At 42.4% G+C, this 17,735-nt stretch overlaps 1 protein-coding gene across 1 annotated transcript in view; it reads left to right on the forward strand.

Annotated features, from left to right (window-relative positions):
- Positions 1–17,735, forward strand: part of dlg2 (discs, large homolog 2 (Drosophila)) — an 85,344-nt gene that overhangs the window by 63,518 nt on the left and 4,091 nt on the right. Inside the window, exons 12-18 of the mRNA XM_041051785.1 lie at positions 5,051–5,207; positions 7,978–8,080; positions 12,199–12,313; positions 12,685–12,861; positions 13,081–13,156; positions 15,078–15,174; positions 17,432–17,482. Of these exons, the coding sequence (XP_040907719.1) occupies positions 5,051–5,207; positions 7,978–8,080; positions 12,199–12,313; positions 12,685–12,861; positions 13,081–13,156; positions 15,078–15,174; positions 17,432–17,482 (776 nt within the window). The remainder of the gene's footprint in view (positions 1–5,050; positions 5,208–7,977; positions 8,081–12,198; positions 12,314–12,684; positions 12,862–13,080; positions 13,157–15,077; positions 15,175–17,431; positions 17,483–17,735) is intronic.

Here is a 17,735-nt window from a genome sequence, read left to right on the forward strand (position 1 = left end):
ACATGAACAATATCTGTACAATGAAGATAAATCTCCTTGTTTAATCAAAATACTGTACATACTGTATATATCTGCATCTATCTCTAATATATCAGAATAAATCTGTATCTCTGTCAAATTTGTGCCATATTAACCTAACAAATTAGATGATTTAAAGGCAACAGAAATTAATTTTCTTAAAGCTGAAATCATTTGTCTAGTAAAAATTCCTAACGTTCTCTGCTTCCAACTTCAAATATGTTGTTTGTATGTCCTTGGATTTTAAACTGGTGGTCAGTTTGAAGATGTGAAAAGAAAGATGAATCAGTTGATCAAAAACAAAGTTTAGTAGCCATAATGTTAGTATGACATATGACATATGACATATTGATTATGACAGGAAATGAGCAGGCTCCAGTGCCTTTTCTCTTTGAGATGTAAAGCATGCAAACTCTCTGACTGTTGTGTTTTGACCAGCGAAAACCATACATCCTTTACATCATATACCAGTACTTCCTCCTGTTCTACCATGTCTCATGCTGTTTCATTTCTATTCTGTTTATTCATCCTGTCCTCCGTCATCAGGCCTCATTGGCCCTGTTCACACCTGGCATTAACATGCGTGGACACCTCTGAATGTGGTCTGAGTGATCGGATCTCAGTGCGTCTTGGGTGCACCTGTACTTCGAGCTGTCCACTTGTGATGGGATCACCTGAGGCTCATGTTTATGTCAGGCGTGAACGGGGGGCCTCTGTCATCTTTGTTTATCCCCGTCCCTTCATCTCCACCTCTGTCTCTGGACACTAACCTCTCTGCTCTTGTCTCTCACTCCACTGTAGGCCTCCTGAGCCAGTTTACAGCACTGTGAACAAACTATGTGACAAAGCACCCTCCCCCCGACACTATTCCCCAGTGGAGTGTGACAAAAGCCTCCTCCACTCCGTCCCCTTCCCAAACTATCACTTAAGCCTGTTCCCTGACTCGGACATCACCAGGTACTTTCCACCACCACCACCATTACCACCTGTGTGCACTCCGCCTCTGTGTCTCCTCCCACTGTGTAAATGGAATGCCATATAATCACACCATCCTTTACAAGCACCTGGTTTTCTCTCATGCATTCAGTAGCTTGCTCTCTCCTTTGAGCCACGCAGCAGCCACATCTTTATGCTCTTTTCTCTAGCCAGCATGTCTGCTCTCTCTCTCTCTCTCTCTCTCTCTCTCTCTCTCTCCTCGGGACTCTGATTTAACTGTAGCCTCCCAGTCTTATCTACCACCAACACATTTTCACTTTAATCAAAATTTGGCCCGTGCCATAGCCAGAGGAACTCATTGTGAGCCGCAGAAGTGCAATGTTTTGAAAGAAGGTGGAGCATGTGAGAATTAGAAAGTCCCTGAAACAAATTTAGCAATGTTACATTTTGTGTTTAGCTGCTGTACTACACCTCTGGCTGTAGGTCCTACTTTGGTTTGCATTCACCATCATTACAAAGGAAGGTGAAGGAAGTTATCATATGCGGGTGATGTGCTTCCTTTCATGTAGCATAACCATCAGGTGCTTTCCATTCAGGTCATTGGGCTTCTTTCGCTCCTTGCTCCTTCCGTCCTCCAGCCCGTGACCCTGAAATCCTCTGTAATCACTGAGTGTTGGAGCAGCAGTCATGAGACTTGAGTGAGGGAAGCAGAGGCCATGTCAGGCAAATGCAAAGCACTCTGAATCATGGACTGGTGTGGTCTTAAATGTGGCACTGCGGGGGGCTGCTGCATGCTTCCCAGGTGATAAGTGACCTCGTTTGTTGTAGTTAGATGTTTTTACTAACCTACTTCTCTCAGGCTTGACCTTTAACCTTTTACCAGTGTCTAACCCTAACCATATACTGTGTTTATTCATTCACAAAAAAATGTTTTTTATTTCATTTAACTGACTATATTAGTGAGTGAGTACGTGTGTTAGAGCATGTTGCTGCCTGCTATTTTATTCCTTTGCTTGTACAAATGAAACCAAATCTACTTTTTTCTGTTCAACTTTTACAGCAGTGTCAGCTGATAAATGTAGTGGATTTACAGTGGAGCCACAGCTCCTTCACAGATTCATTTAGTTGTATTCTCAAGTGGATGAGAGTAAAAATGACTTATAGGTGCATATTTCCTATGACTGATCCAATATACGGTGAATCACATCTCTGGTGCTGTGGGCGAGCAAAAGGTGCACTGAAGGGTCATGAAATAAGGAGCCCGTATTGACAGCTTTAAGACTGAGTCAGTCAGCAGCCGAGCTGAGCTCTTGGCAAAGCCCAGCTGAGCTTAAAATGAACTGCAGCGTTAAATTAGATGAGCAACCACCTTTTAAAATGTCTTCTTTGGATAATAGAGTTTTGTAATGTAGGATGATGCATCACTTTAGAAAGAGTTTTTTTTTTTTTTTTTTTTTTTTTTTTAACCTGGGTTTATCGCAGTTCCACTCTGTGACTGTTTTAATATCTGCTTTATCAAAATATGACACAGACTTTGATGAAAGATTTGGGGCATTAAACATGATCTGTAGAGCTGATGGCTTCTGTTCCACCTTGATTTCATTTAGATTACTTTAGGAACAAATCTGGTCTCAAATATTCACACTATCTAAAAATGTTATCACGTTAACACATAGCAAACACCTTGTAACCTGCTAATATCTGGCTACATTCGTTTGGTGTGCAGGCAGTGCTGCAAGTATTCAGTAGTAGTGGCAGTAGTTAATAGTAATGAATAGTCATTTTAGTTGGTAAAACATGGTAGATCATTTTCACCACTCAGTGCTGATTGGCTTTACAGTCCTCTTCCTAATCTGAATGAACAGCAGCTGGAGTTCTTGTGTGAGCTGGAGAGAGCTGAGGAGGAGGTTATAGTAATATTTTCTTATCATGCCATCTTGTTGTTAATGTCCTTGCTGGGGCATCTTTTACTGTGACACTGCTGGGACTGAAGAATGATCGAACTAGCTGTGGATCAAGTCTTTTTAGTGCCACGCTATTTTTTTCAGTAGAGCCTCACCTCACCTGACTGCCTCATCACATTTCATCTCCACTCCTCACCGGTTTGAATTCAGTGTGGTTTAGTGGGGATGTAGTGTAAAAATCTAAACAAATGACAAGTTAGTGGTTTTAAAATAACAACTACAGCTGTAACTCATGTGAGAAGTTAATGATCAGACAGGTGAGAGCATGTCACAGTATGAGAACTATGTAAAGACTATGGTCTCGTCATAGGGACATGATGGCTCTGCTAATTTAATTTAAATTATAAAAAAAAAAATACATAGAAACTCCACAGAATAACACCAGAGATCAGTTGAACAATTTTCCTTGTAAAACAAAACCAGTTAAATCCAGGATGAAACCTTCATCTTGGTTCAGTTGTACAGCTCAATCAAAGAGTCAGTACCCAGGTTTAACCTGATCCTCACTCTGTGCGTCACTGTAGGAACAGAACAGAGATATTTTTAACTCTGAAAATGTCACAGTTAACTGTTGTTTTGTTTTCTTTAGCTTTTTATACCTTATTATTCATGATTAATCATGCATTTACCATAGGGGGTTGATTAAGAGCCTCATGTAAACCATGCAACTATAATAACGCAGCAGCCATACAGTCCTTAGAAATGCAACACAAACAGGCACTGAATGCTTGTTTTCCACTGAATGATCATAGACTGTGATAGAGTATGCACTGACAATGTTCTAGGTATGATATACGTGTAAGGAACAGACAGTCCTCTCCACGTTAAGTCTCTTCAGCTCTTTGCATGAATGATTCCTTCATCTATCCGCCCCCCACACCAGCAGCAGCTTTCTGCCGACTCTTATCTGTTTATAACTTAGACAAAATGTCGATTCATTCTGTAGGGCATCAAAACTGGATTTCTGCACGATCAGACGATGTTTTTGTAGTAAAACCTGCAGGGCTGCAAGGAAGGTTGAAAATGGCAGGGGTGGGGGGGGGGTTGCTATCAGGTTCTCTGTTGCTCCATTAGAAACGCCTGGATGCAAATGCCTGTTTGCAAGGTTAGAATTCATAGAGAGGAGGCCGTCACTATTTACAAAATATCTCAGAGCTTAGCATAAAACCTCATGTGTTTGTGCAGTTATTTTCTTATTCAGTCAAATTAAAACCACTGAGTTTCTTTTAAAACCAGAAACTCTGATGTGTTAGACAGTGAGACACTGTATGAGGTAGAAGACAAATAATTGGTACGTCTGAGGAGCAAGAGAAAAGGAAGCAGACACTTTCTGCTTCCTGCAGTGCCCACTGATGTGACTTAGCTTCCTGTAGTTTGATGCTTTCACCAGCAGATGGCATTATGCTGCCTTCCCAACTCATCATGATGTTACCGTACTTGGTCGTCCTCTGGAAGGACAAATGTGCTTCTGCTTTTAAATGTGTCAGATGTGTCATGAGAATGAACATGGTGGGTAAAATAGCAAAATGTTTGCTAGATATCACTGATGTGTGACAGTGTAGAAGAGAAACTACTGTCAGCACACAGTAGGTTTCACTCCCACCGTTGTTTCTTCATGTACACTGTAGGTACTAGTTCAGTTTTAAACAACTAAATATTTACATACGAGCTGCTATGAACCAAATCTTCTTAAAATGGGCGTCTGTGGCCTAAAGCATGTCTGTGTTTGAGCCTGTGCCTGTGAAACTGTTACTACAACCCTACAGAGAGCTTGTATCCTTTAGTATATGTTTGTACGCCTCCCATGCATTTATCCTGGCATGTGTGCATGTGTGAGAGAGAGAGAGGGACAGAAAGAGAGAACAAGCCTGTGTGTGAGTGTAAGCACGCAATGAGGTTCCTTTTCTGTCAGAACTGAATTGGGGACAAGTGATCCTAAGTAGAGCACTGTCCCCCTGTGGAGCTTCCAGCAGTCTTTGAGCTCTGTTTGCCTGAGCGAAGCATCACAGAGGCTTTCGTCAGCGTGCCGTGCAACTGTATTCCACCTCTCTCCGTCCTCCACCGCCTGAGCTGAAGATGCTGAGACCCACTGACTCCCCCGAGCTGATGTACTATCTCAACTGTTTGTACAGGGAACCCAGGAAGGTCGTGCTCCACAAAGGCTCCACGGGCCTGGGCTTCAACATCGTGGGTGGTGAAGATGGCGAGGGAATCTTTGTCTCCTTCATCCTGGCTGGAGGGCCCGCCGACCTGAGTGGAGAGCTGCGGCGAGGCGACCAGATCTTATCGGTGAGTGCGCAAGAGCCACCTCAGCCTGATACAAGACAGACACCCGTGTTCGAAAGCATGGTCACCTGGATTTGCAGTAGAAATGTGTGATGTAGAGTCTAAGCTGCTGGGTTTCAGCAAGGTTCTGCTACAAGTTACAGATGTACTTCTAAAACAGTCGGCTCTTGTTAAACCTGTCTGTTCCCAGCATATTAAGAGAGAGTATAATAGTCCCACTGGCCTAGATTCGTTTTCAGGGCCAAACACTAACAACCTGGTCTGTTTTTTCCTTTTGTCCCTGCAGTATTTCTCCAGTGTCACGACACAGGTGTAGTGTGTCTGTGGTAGTTCATCAGGTCATGTCAGATTGTGTGGTTCCCTGCTCAGGAGGTTGCATTCTGTTCCTGGTCTTTTCCTGCTTTGAGATGTTCTTATTGTGTCCTTATAGCTTTAAACATCATACAGTTCTTTTTGCTTGGCTCTAAGCCCTTTTCATCCTCTGTTCCAAACACATAGTCACAGTTTTTGGCCTGTTAAATAATTAAATGAAGGAGAGTTAAGGCCCACATATTCCAAAAGCAGCAGTAACTGTTTTTACTTTCTGTAATACACATGGTTATGTGGACTAAATTAGTCTCTTGCATTTATACTGCTACAGTGGAGCAGTTTGTCTAAATTACAGGTGACCTCTAGAGGTGGTTCTGCAAACTACATACAGTATATCAACAGTCAGTTTATGTAAACACTATATATACTATTATACATGAAATATCTCTGGGTTTTGGGTTGTTGGTTGGACAAACAGGTCACTCTAAACAGTTGTGACAAGTATTTGAGTCTGTGCTTTTACTTTAACTGAAACAACAATTGATAAATGAATTGATAGTGAAAATACTTTTAGCTGGTCATCCAGTCAGTAATAGACTCTTCCTCCTGAGTGACAAGCATTCACCACAGTGCATTCAAAAAAAAAAAAAAACGTAGACAGCATCCCATTACTGAAACATTTATTCAGAGGACAGACCTGCAGACAAAGCCAAAGACTAAGCTGAACACAGGAGCATCAACGTGAGACAAAATCTATTGTAAAGTCCAGATGTTCATGAACTTGTCCACAGACAAGAAGAATATATTTGAAATCCACGTGAGTTTGACTTTGAAATGACTTTGTCACATGTTGGTCATTTGACCATGGTTAGTGTTATTCCAGGTTCAGTAAATGAAAACTAACACAGGTTCATGTATTCTAGTCAAGTTATGTAATATTCAGTCACACACTCCAGTCAGTTTTGTTGTCTTACAGTCTGTAGAACAACAGCTTCTATTATTATTCATTTCATGACGTTCCTTTATCATTTTTTAGTTTTGATGTTCTGTTTAATAAAATCTTCATGAGAGACTTTCAGTCCTCTGATGGTCCTATGATAACATGGGTTTTGTCCCAGGTTTTCTTCTGAGGAAATTCCATTCAATCATAACTCTGCTCTCCACTTCTGAACAGTGTCATCACTCAGACTACACGACAATATGAAGTGTAAAATGATATGTGATATTTTACATTATCTGGGCATGAACAGAAGGACTGCAGAAAAAGTTCGATTTTCCATCTAATGTCTGTGTGCTCTGATTTCTTCAGCAGATGTGAGCATTACACGCTTCATTTAAGCTTCTTAAAAATGTATCTGTCCATGAATACGACTTCTCTTTAAAAAGACCTCTCATTTCCAGATAAAGTGCTTTTTAGGGGGACGGAGCAAACTTCTCAGAGAAGGAGGGGAGAGAAAGAAGGATTATATTTGCAGGTTTTTGCTGGATGAGGATACTTTGCGGTAGAACAGCTGTTTACAGCCATTTTTATAAGACAGTATAACAAACAAAAAAGAATAATAATCACAATAACTTGATTTACTGTCAAACTGTCATTGCTTGGTCAGAGTATTCACCAGTGTCCTATGACATAAAATCAGTGTGTGTGTGACGACTGACTGAGATAATGAACAGACTGCATAGTGGCCAGTAGCTGGCAGGAAGTGATTGTTCTGCCTCATTATAGCTAATTGTAATAGTTTGCCTCCCACGCTAGTGCCACACTGTGCGACAGATTATACTGTCGTATTTCATTGTGGTGTTATGGTGTTGTACAGCCTACAGAAAATCGAATCAACATGGCACTATCTGGCTGCTAATTAGCCTCCAATCAGCACCACGGTCTACCTTGATGAAAGCAGGCAGCTCACATCCTATAACAGTGGCCTGGTTTTGAAGTCTAACAATAACTCCCCCCCCGTCTCTCCCCACCTAACCGAAGAGCACACACTCACACGCTGTTCTCATCCAGTTTGGCTCTTTTTACACTTTTTACACCTGCGGGCTCTTTGGTCTGCTGTCGTCGTCCAGTTGCCCTGACACTGAAGCACAGCACCCCGACGGTTAGGGGAGGGCTGAGGGGAGAGGGCAGCAGCTCATGTGATATAATGGGAGGAAGTGGAACATTTGTTTTGCTGTTTTAATGAAAGGTCCAGAGAAATTTAGATTTAGACAGTGTCCTCTAAACTCACAGCTGAAATCTTTAATGAATGTGTCACAGAAGTATTTGTGTTTAGATGCATCACACCTCTGCAAAAAGGTTTTTCTCACCCTCCATTAATTGCACCTGTCATTAGGAAAACTCACTTCACTTAAAGGATACCATGAAACTGCGCTGGTGTGGGATAAAGTATAGCTCCTTTGTGTTTGAGTTGTCAGATAAAACAGAAAATAATCCTGTGAATTTTCCTTGTTGTTGAAACAGGTGAATGGCATTGACCTGCGAGGAGCCACACATGAACAGGCGGCAGCAGCACTTAAGGGAGCAGGACAGGTGGTCACCATCATCGCCCAGTACAGACCAGAAGGTGAGTCAGCACCAACAAGGAAGTTCTGTCACAATAAAAGCATCCCACAGAATTCTGTCAGAAGAAGAAAGGTAAAAAAAAAACAAAAAAACGTGACCTTCCTTGTATTTGTTGGAAACATTAACATTATTTTTGACAAGAGAAAAAAACAACAACAACACAAACCTACAAGAGGAATAGGATGCCCCACACTGTCCCCTCAGTGTTCTGCCCCTCAGTAACTTACAGGAAACCCTTCCTTCATATGGATTTTTTTATGTTTAAAATCTTTTGATTAATTAAAATTTTGACCACATGAATAAGAGACAGTGTCCTTTGTTGGCAGCCCTGCCTCCATGTTGTAGCAGCTTCACCAGTCCTCACCACAGCTGTAGAGACATTGCACCTTGCGGGAGAAAGGTATTCACTGGTCATCAAAACAGATTCTACCTGGACAGTTGCACCAACTTATAGCTGAAGAGTAAGAGCTCCAGTAAAAGTGTCCATCAGCTGTTTTTGTTTTTCATAGAGCTCTGACAGTTGGCGAGAGGCGGGGTCATGAATCGTCAGATCTCTAAAAATAGGTATTTAAAAAAGTTTGTTGAATGGGTGGTAATGGAAAGCAGTTTGTGCCGACACATCAGTGGAGCTGATTAATAATTGCCAGTTTACAGAACTTTAGTTTAATTACAGTTAATAATGGTCATTATCTCTTACTGCACTCTCTGTAAGTTGCTGTAAATTAAATGTCGTTTTTCGTGTTATTTAAGTTTTCTCACTGACACAAAGTCTCTTTAAAAATGGTAGAAATGATTTGTTTGTGGTTTCTTTGTCCTGTAGCATCAGCATGTAAATTGCAGTAACCCATGCGTGGCACGGTCACGGCTAATTCAGATCTACCAAAGACTGCCTGCCAACCTTCTGTGAGTTAACATGTAGTGGATCAGACAGCTTTGACTGGTGACATGTCTCCTCTGATTAAGGTCAACAACAGCAGTATCTACTCAGGGGCTGCAGAGGCAGTGACTCACAGTCAGAGACCTCTCAATGTCTCAGTGGTGCCAAACTCACAAACTGTCCAAAGCCTCACACTGAGAGCAGTGGTGGGTGTTTGGATCTTCATCAGGGCTATTGTTGGCATCGAGTTTCCTCCTGACGCCCTCTGTAATCTCACTTCTTCAGCTCATTGTTCCCGTCTGAGGTGACACCTTACACATGACTAACTGGGCTCTGAACTCCTCTGGGACTAACAACTGCTTTCTCTTCTTACCCATCAGAACTTGCGTTATGCTCACCACGACGGGCCCACTCTCCTGCACCAGGTTTGTGCCACTGGCACCTGTGGCTTGCTCTGAGCTTTTTTTTTTTTTTTTTCCCCCCCATCATTCACCAGGGCTCTTCTAAGTGAGAGTTACTGAGTGAATGTGATCACAGACAAGTCTGTTCACCCCCAACCGAAGCACACCTGGTCCCTACCTGCCCCGATCTGTTTGACTGCCTCACTCCTCCACTGCACATGCACTTTTACCTTTTGTTCCTGTGCTCCCAGGCTGTGACCTGTCACGCTCTGTCCTGTCCCTTCTTCTTCTTCCCCTTTGAAAATGTATTTAAAATGTTGTGCTTTTCTTTTTTTTTTCTTTTATATAACATATGCTCTGCTTTTGAGGAGGTTCTTATCAGTGCTTGATGGCACAGTTACTGTTGTGTTGCAGCTCAGTCTAGTGGCTTTTATAAAGTATTTATTTAGTGTCATTACATGCCTTTGTTTCATATTCAGCTGTCTACACTTTTCATTTGCAGCTGTTTTCCAGCAAAGGTAGAGAATAATAAAATAACTGTCCACAGTAGTGTCTTTGGACAGCCCAGAGTTTCCAGGACACTGTCTCTGCATGTGACTGATGTAAACCCAGAGCATGAAATCCCGTTCACCTCTGTTGTATTGCAGTGGAGGAAGAGGCGTCAGCAGGGAAAATCTTATAACCTCAACAAATGAAGCCAAAACTGTACTGTTTGCATGACTGGAAACCACCAGGGCTGAATGCTAAACACTGCAATGTGTCTTCCTCTTTAAAACATAAGAGAGGTGAAGGCTGCTGAATGTTAATTTAAAACATAATCCACACCTGTGCAGGATTTCAGGAGACGTCTGCCTTCAGAAACACAGGAAGGAGCAGGCAGAGCCTTCTGGGTACCATGATGCTAAATCACACTCTTAGTCCTCCTGATTTGTCACATTGTATAGTAACAGAGGTCAGTAACAGAAAACCTAGACCTTGGTCTGTACATGAGAAGGTGCACAGGGTGGTAAAATGCTTTTAGACGAGCCACATGGTTCTGGATATTAACTTTTTTGACAAAAAAAAAACAAACACTACAAACACTGTATGTTGAAGGATCTACACACGTAACCATTATCAAAACAGTTAAAGCACATGTTTTTTCTGAGTTTGGTCTTTGTTGGTAGCTGGCAGCAGAATGTGGACGGTTCCTTAGGTACAGGCTGGATGAGCTGAGGAAAAACAGACACGTTTGTCTTGTGACGTGAGACCAGTTAATTAGTAATAACTTTAGTTAACTATTGAATATTCTAACAGGACCTGTAGGAGCTTAGGACATGTGTCTTTTACTTGTGTTCGACATAGATATTCACACATACGATGATGATGATGATGATGATGAATATGATCAGACATATGTAAGAGGAAGAGAGTTTGTGGAGTAAATAACAGCCTGATACATCAGTTTAAGACCAGTTGTGTCTGCCTGATATGTCCATTTCCACTTGTCTCCGCCCCTGAGCTGCTTTTAAGCAGCCACAGGAGAGAGAGGAGGTGTTTCCCTCTCTCCACTTAGTGCTGCACTCGGCAGAGTCACACAATTGGACTGTGTGTAGAGAACGGAGAGAGGGAATACGAGAGGAACACAATATAAGGAAGAGGCGACAGCCATAGGAGATACAACATCAGAGCAAACATGCAGACAGGTATGTGGGACGTGTTTAGAGTAAGACTGGCAGAAGATAAGCTTAAAGTACATTTTGGAGAAACGTCGGTTTCTAAAGTAGATGCTGATTGTGTGTGTTGTTGTAGGGGATTGTCCAGTGTCGTAGAGGATCTCCTCATTTCTGTTTCCCTTGCACACGTGTTATTTCTTTGGCAGCCTCTCTCACAGGATGATGAGGAAGCTCATCAGTGTCAGAGGAGGTATGGAAGAGTGTCATGCAGGTGTAGCAGCTTGTGGTCAGTTAGAACAGGAGGACAGGTTTTTCTTGGGTAACACTGAAAACAAAGTAAAATGAAAGCAGGTTTGGTATTTTTAGCTCCTCTCATCTTTCATTGTCCTGATTTCTAAAAGCCAGTAGTTGTGGCCGATGGTGTCGTGGCAGAGCATGTCATGTCTCTTTGCTGGTTTGTTCTCTTCAAAGTGACAGATTAGCCAGCCGTGCCTCAAGTTATCAGCTTTTCCATCCTCATAGTAGCTGGGCTGTTGGGCGGGGGGGCAGTGCGCTTGTCAACGCAGTGACGGGTTTTCACATCCTGACGTCCTCTTTTACTTCGCTGAGAGCGATTCAGTTCAGGGCTTCAGGCGTCGCTGGCTTTAAACCACGCTGGGTCATCCTGAGTGCATCAACGTAAACAACAGGAAAGGACAGAGAAGTGCCTCAGAAATCTGAAATCCCTCTTATCTGTTCCCTCTACATCACTTCCTTAATGTGCTGAGGTGATTATGAAATTGCTGTGTGAATATCAGTATATGTCCCCGTTAAAATGTAAATCCAGATGTGGACAGTGGTTAGGTTTGCTGACATCAGCTGTCCCCTTTAAACCATGTGAGAGTTGTAGTGTAGCAGCTACAGTGTTGGTGACAACATGGAAACAAATGAGTTAAGCTTAAAATGAAAATTACTGTATATGTAGAAGCATATTTTGATATATTTTGCAAGTACACGTGCTTCCTTCATCATAGCCTCTGCACTGAGAACAATCAAGAATGCAGATAAATCCCTGTTCTCTTCCAGGGGTGACGCTCTCAGTTTTCAGCAGCATCGTTAGCTTGATCTCTTCTTTCCCTCCAGGTCCTGGAGTCTGAATGTGGGACCCCGACTGTCAGTCTTGATCCGTTCTAATCTTGTCTTGCAGAGTACGGGCGTTTTGAGGCCAAAATCCATGACCTGCGGGAACAGATGATGAACCACAGCATGAGCTCTGGGTCAGGATCCCTGCGAACCAATCAAAAGAGATCGCTCTACGTGAGGTTGGTCCGTTTTAGATTTTACCCTAGTTTGGGAATTCAGAAAACAGAGAGCCGCCCCGTCCCCATGCCTCACACTCACTGAAATAGTGCAGTTCATGATGTTTCTTTGAGTAACAGGTTGAATGCAATGACTGGACACACACAGACATGTTGGTTTGAGATCTGTGACTCAAACAGTAGAACATTTCTTATTATAGCAGCCCCCATGGACCAGCAGTCACTGTTCTCTCTGACCTGGTAACGCTGTGCTTCTAGTTTCCTCCTACTAAATTAGACCAGACCTCACACGGAGGAACGACAGTGAAACAAACAGGGAATTCAGTGCATTTGCAGAACTAATCCTGATAATCCTAATATCTTCCTCTGAACAGGGCACTGTTCGACTATGAGAGGTCAAAGGACAGCGGCCTTCCCAGCCAGGGCCTCAGCTTCAGGTACGGGGACATCCTCCATGTCATCAACGCCTCCGATGATGAGTGGTGGCAGGCCCGCCGTGTCACCCCGCACGGGGACAGCGAGGAGATGGGCGTCATCCCCAGCAAAAGACGGTGAGCAGTCGTTAGAAATGTGTCTCTGGTTGAGGGAATTTTAGAAGCCTGTCAATGATTTGTGAAAATAATATTGATCTGTTCCTAAAAGAGGAGTGTTAAGTGTTAGAGACTCGTCCTCACTCCAGAGTTGCCAAAGCTTTGTGTAGCGTAGTGTCCGTGTGAGCAACTTCTTTCCGTCTCTGTGGTTAATGACTGACATGGCTCTTTGCTTGGCAGGGTGGAGAGGAAAGAGCGGGCGCGTCTAAAGACTGTGAAATTCAATGCCAAGCCAGGGTCGTTCGATTCAAAAGGGGTAAGTGGCTTTATGAGACCTGCAGCGTGGCAGTTTTCTATTACCACATGAGTTTGATGATTCATAGCGTAGCTCAGAAATAGCAGCAAGCTTCCTGTGTACACAGAAAAAGTGTTCTCTCTTTAGATCTTTCAGAGTGACCCTGTGGTTTCCTGTGGAACCCATTTTCACGGCGTCACCATGTGCATTGTCAGATGTTGGTTCTGTAGCTCTGCTGTTCTCACTGCAGTCCAATGTTCATTCGCAGCTCACTCTGTGGGATAATGTCATTGATTCAACCGAACATATCAGCCATTGTCATCCTGTGTGTGTTTCTTCATTAATTCATCAAAGACATCACAACTGTGAGCCACAGACCCACATTTCTAAAAAAATCTGTTTAATGCTAATTTATGATGGGTTTAATACGCTCCTGGGAAAAAACTAAAAAAATCTAAAGAGGGGCTGGATGTGGCTGCATTTTCTGTCACTGATGTTAAACTTCCAATGGTCAGAAAAATATTTTTGAAGCTTTTTAACCACGTTCCACTTTGCACACAGGTATTTGATTTATCTATTTTATATTAAAAAGTAAAAAGTATATTCTACCAACTGTTCTGGAATTGTGGCTGTTAATTCACTGTCCTGACTCTCCACACGACGCCTTCAAAACTGTGCAGATATCACACATCAGCAGCTTCATTGTGTCTTCAAATGATGATATACGACCACAGCGTATTCATGATTTGAAGTCTCATCCTCCCATAGTTCCATCTTTTCTTTCTTCCATTGCATGTGTTGGTTTTTTTTTTGTGGTGTGTGTGCTTATGATAGTCTTTATTATGACTAAACCTCAGTTATGTTACGTCTCTCAGAGCATGACCTTCGGTAACTCTTCTCTCACCTTGCTTTTACTTTAAATGCCTCTGATGCAACTGTGGTACGTCAAGAAGTCCCAGGCACCTGCGGCTATATTCCTCCTGATGGACGAGGGCTCTATTTTTGTGAAATGGGCAGCGTTGCAGGAATCGCAGTCCCTTGCCAAGTTCACCAGGGGGCGTGCCGAGCATGGACGTTTCTTTATTTCTGAAATGATTTTAATGTTTTGTCCAGTCTACAGTTTTACACAGAAAAAATGTTTTCTGACAGTCTGACGAGAAAACAGTTTATGCCTGATCTTCTTTTTACAACATAAACGTGATCCACAGAAGAACTGGGATCTTTAGAAGAACCTTCTTTTGTTTTGGGGAGTGCAATTACAAATTGTGACCTGAGCAGTCTCTGTCACATCAAGCTGATGAACGCAGTGACATGTCTTCCTGTATTTTAATGAAAATAGTGGAGCTCCTCTGAGCACATTCTTTAAAAGTAAGATGAAACATGAAACCAACACTTCTGATGACTAACAGGTGGAGCAGATACCTGCTGTACAGCTGTACAGACAGACACAGTGGAAAATGTACTGCGTCTGCTGCAGGGTTCAGTGCAGTGTTCACTGAGTGGCAGCAGTGAGTGCAGCGACAAATCATGGCGCAGCACAAGCCATTGGAAATTATGGGTTTCAGAAGGCAGTGGTACACTGGGGCTTTCAGACACAAGAAAACCAGTGGCTTGTGCCACGCCATGCACCAACACAAAAACAGAGCCCACACCTTCCTCTTATGGATTAATGTAGATTAGGTTTGAGAAAATGTATCTTCCAATAATGGATATAAATCGAAAGATCCATATTTATTTATTCATTCGCTTTTTAAAATTTGAATACTAACCACTGGACCTTTATTTTACTGAGTGAAATCACAAGACTTGATGCGGGAGGAGCAGGTATTGAGGTTTTTTCCTGTACGAACTTCTTGACATCCCACTTTTTGCACGCAGTTGTTTTGCCTGCATGAACGTGACAGATATACCTGTTTGCCCCATGCTCTCTCTCCCTTCACAGTCATTCAATGACAAACGTAAAAAGAATTTCATCTTTACACGAAAGTTCCCATTCTACAAGAACAAAGAGGGTGAGCAGGATGGCAGTGATTCAGACCGTAAGTAAGCTCACCCACACACATGCACGCACACGCAGAGAGTCAGCGCAGGTCACATGTGGGGGCTAAAACGGCCGTAATTGGGGAGGAGGAGGGGGATTTACTGATGTACTTTGAGAGTCGAGGCTTCGCGGAGGCCTTTCCTGCTTCCTCTCATGATGGTTTCCTGTTGTGTGTTTTTTGCTCTTTTGGTTGGATCACAGTCAGAGACACGGTGGCTCAGATGCGGATCAGTCAGCGGGACAGAAGCCAAGTCTGTGCTGTTCATTTTTCTGTGATATGTCCCCCATATGGTGATATTGTACGACCCAGTTTTCCTTCAGGGATCATTGAGGATCCATCCCAACCAGCACTTAGTTTGATCATGCTGTATTTGGCTCCCCCTGCTGGCTGATCGGTGTCTGGACAGAGAGACATATCTGTGGGGCCCCACAGCTCCCTCCTTTCATTCCCTCGAACCTTTTGCTTATGTTGCGGCTGTCCTCCTTCCTGTCTCTCTTCTGTTCTGGCTCTCATTGGATGGCCTGTAGGACATCCTGGGGATAGGTGATGATGGGTATGGGACAAAGACGTTCAGTAAGTCAGCTGGTTGGTGTTTCTCTTGCCTGCGTTGTTGCATGCTGCATTTGTTGGACTCGTCTTGCGTCTCAGTTTGCAGAGTGTTGACCTGTGTCTCAGGCAGGTTCTCTAAACTGGGAAATACTTGATATGAAATAATCACAAGAAATCAACACCAGGATCTTCTCACTAATTTACTGGGGGTTTTTTGTGAACCAGGATTAATCCTTTGACTTGGACAAACATTTTAAATGTAGTCAGAAGAGGACGAGGTGTTTTGTTTCTTATTTTAATTCATGCATTAAAAAAGTTCTCATGTCCTCCAGCTTAGTATAGTTTGACGTCAGTCAGTCTGATTTAGTTATTTTCACTGGTGTATGGTAGTGATTCATGTCTTATTAGTGCTAGTGAAGAGCTCAGGTCTTAACCATGGCAGCGTCACACAGTCACATGCTTCCGAACAGTTGTGTTGTGTCTGAGTGAAGCAGCACAGGCTTCCTGCAGGGTTTGCACTCTGCTTCATGAGCCTCCCAGACTCATACTAGAGTAGCACTGACCCCCCGTCCTCTGATGCTGGTTGTGTTTTGATGCATGTTTTGCATGACGCCGACATAAACAGCTAAAATGTTTTTGTCTTTGCTTGTGAGCACGTCAGTTTGAAGCAGATTTTGGAGCACATCATGATTAACCCTGTGTGTTTTATAAGTTGTGTTGTAATGTGCAGTTTATTGTTGGAGTCTCTGTCATTTGGGACATAGACACTCCCCCCCCACACACACACACCCCACACAGGGAAAAATGACATTTAGTTGATTTTTGAGGTGAAAAGAAGTTAATACAGCTCCTGCAGCAAATGTTATTGTTCTGTTTCTTGATATATTAATGAGAAGATTCATAAGAATCTCTGTAGGTTAACAGAATATTTCCTCCCTCGCTCATTTTCTCTGTTTATTTACATTCATGAAATAAAACTGAACAGTGCATGCAGAAGAGGAATAGTCCATTTTTAATGTCTGTTTACAACAGGGGTTGTCTTTACTTTACATTTTACTTCAAAAATCAACAAAATACATTAATATGCCCAATAACTGCTCATATTGATATGATTGAAGTGAAAAGTTCATTTCAAACAAAAAGCCCTGACCCTCTAATCAGGGTTGTTTGGGGGATTTTCATGTGCAGTGCAGGAGTTTTTCAAATAACCCAAAATCAGCATTTCTCTCTGAAACGATATCAAATGCACCAGACATCACGAGCTGAGACAGGACATCACAACGGTCCAAGAAAAACTGAAGTGACAAAAATATTATACAGCTGTTTCAAATCACAATCATTTAGATTTTTCTTTTAATCTTTAAAGCCAATATAAAGTTTTATTGGTTCAGTTAGGAATCTGGAGAAGTGGCTGATACTAAACTCAGAGTATAGATAAATGTTTATAAGTGAATGAAATTTAGTTTATTTTTTTTAACAGTTTATCACATGATTCATTTATGTAGCTGCATTCATGAGCTGCAGACACGCATTTGATTTTATCAGGACCATATTAGTCAGCTTGTATGTAGAACATCAGGTTGACATGTTGTGTGACATGTGCTGTCATGCATGTGGCCTGATGTGGCATGTTTGTTCATGTCAGTCATGACTATTTGTTCAAATAACATAACAACATAACATTTTCCACTATGTGCAACACCAGGGAGTCAAGAGGACGTGATTCTCTCATATGAACCTGTGATGCGGCAAGAAAGTAAGTGTTCATTTCTCACTGAGTGAGTCAGCAAAGCCCTCAGCTTATGTTTGCTACATCTGGATATTTCAAACACATCAGTGCACTTTAGGAAAGTTAACAAAGCTCACGCTGTGTCTTGGACTTTATACTTTATACTTATATCTTGTGATGCATCTTTGCACATAAACATGAACTAAAGCTCCACTGAATACAACACATAAAAAGTAACCTCCATAAGATTCACATTCATTCATAACAAACAGTCAGTGCT

Source organism: Toxotes jaculatrix, chromosome 12 (assembly GCF_017976425.1).
Source record: "Toxotes jaculatrix isolate fToxJac2 chromosome 12, fToxJac2.pri, whole genome shotgun sequence".
In the NCBI taxonomy this organism is placed as follows: Eukaryota; Metazoa; Chordata; class Actinopteri; family Toxotidae; genus Toxotes; species Toxotes jaculatrix.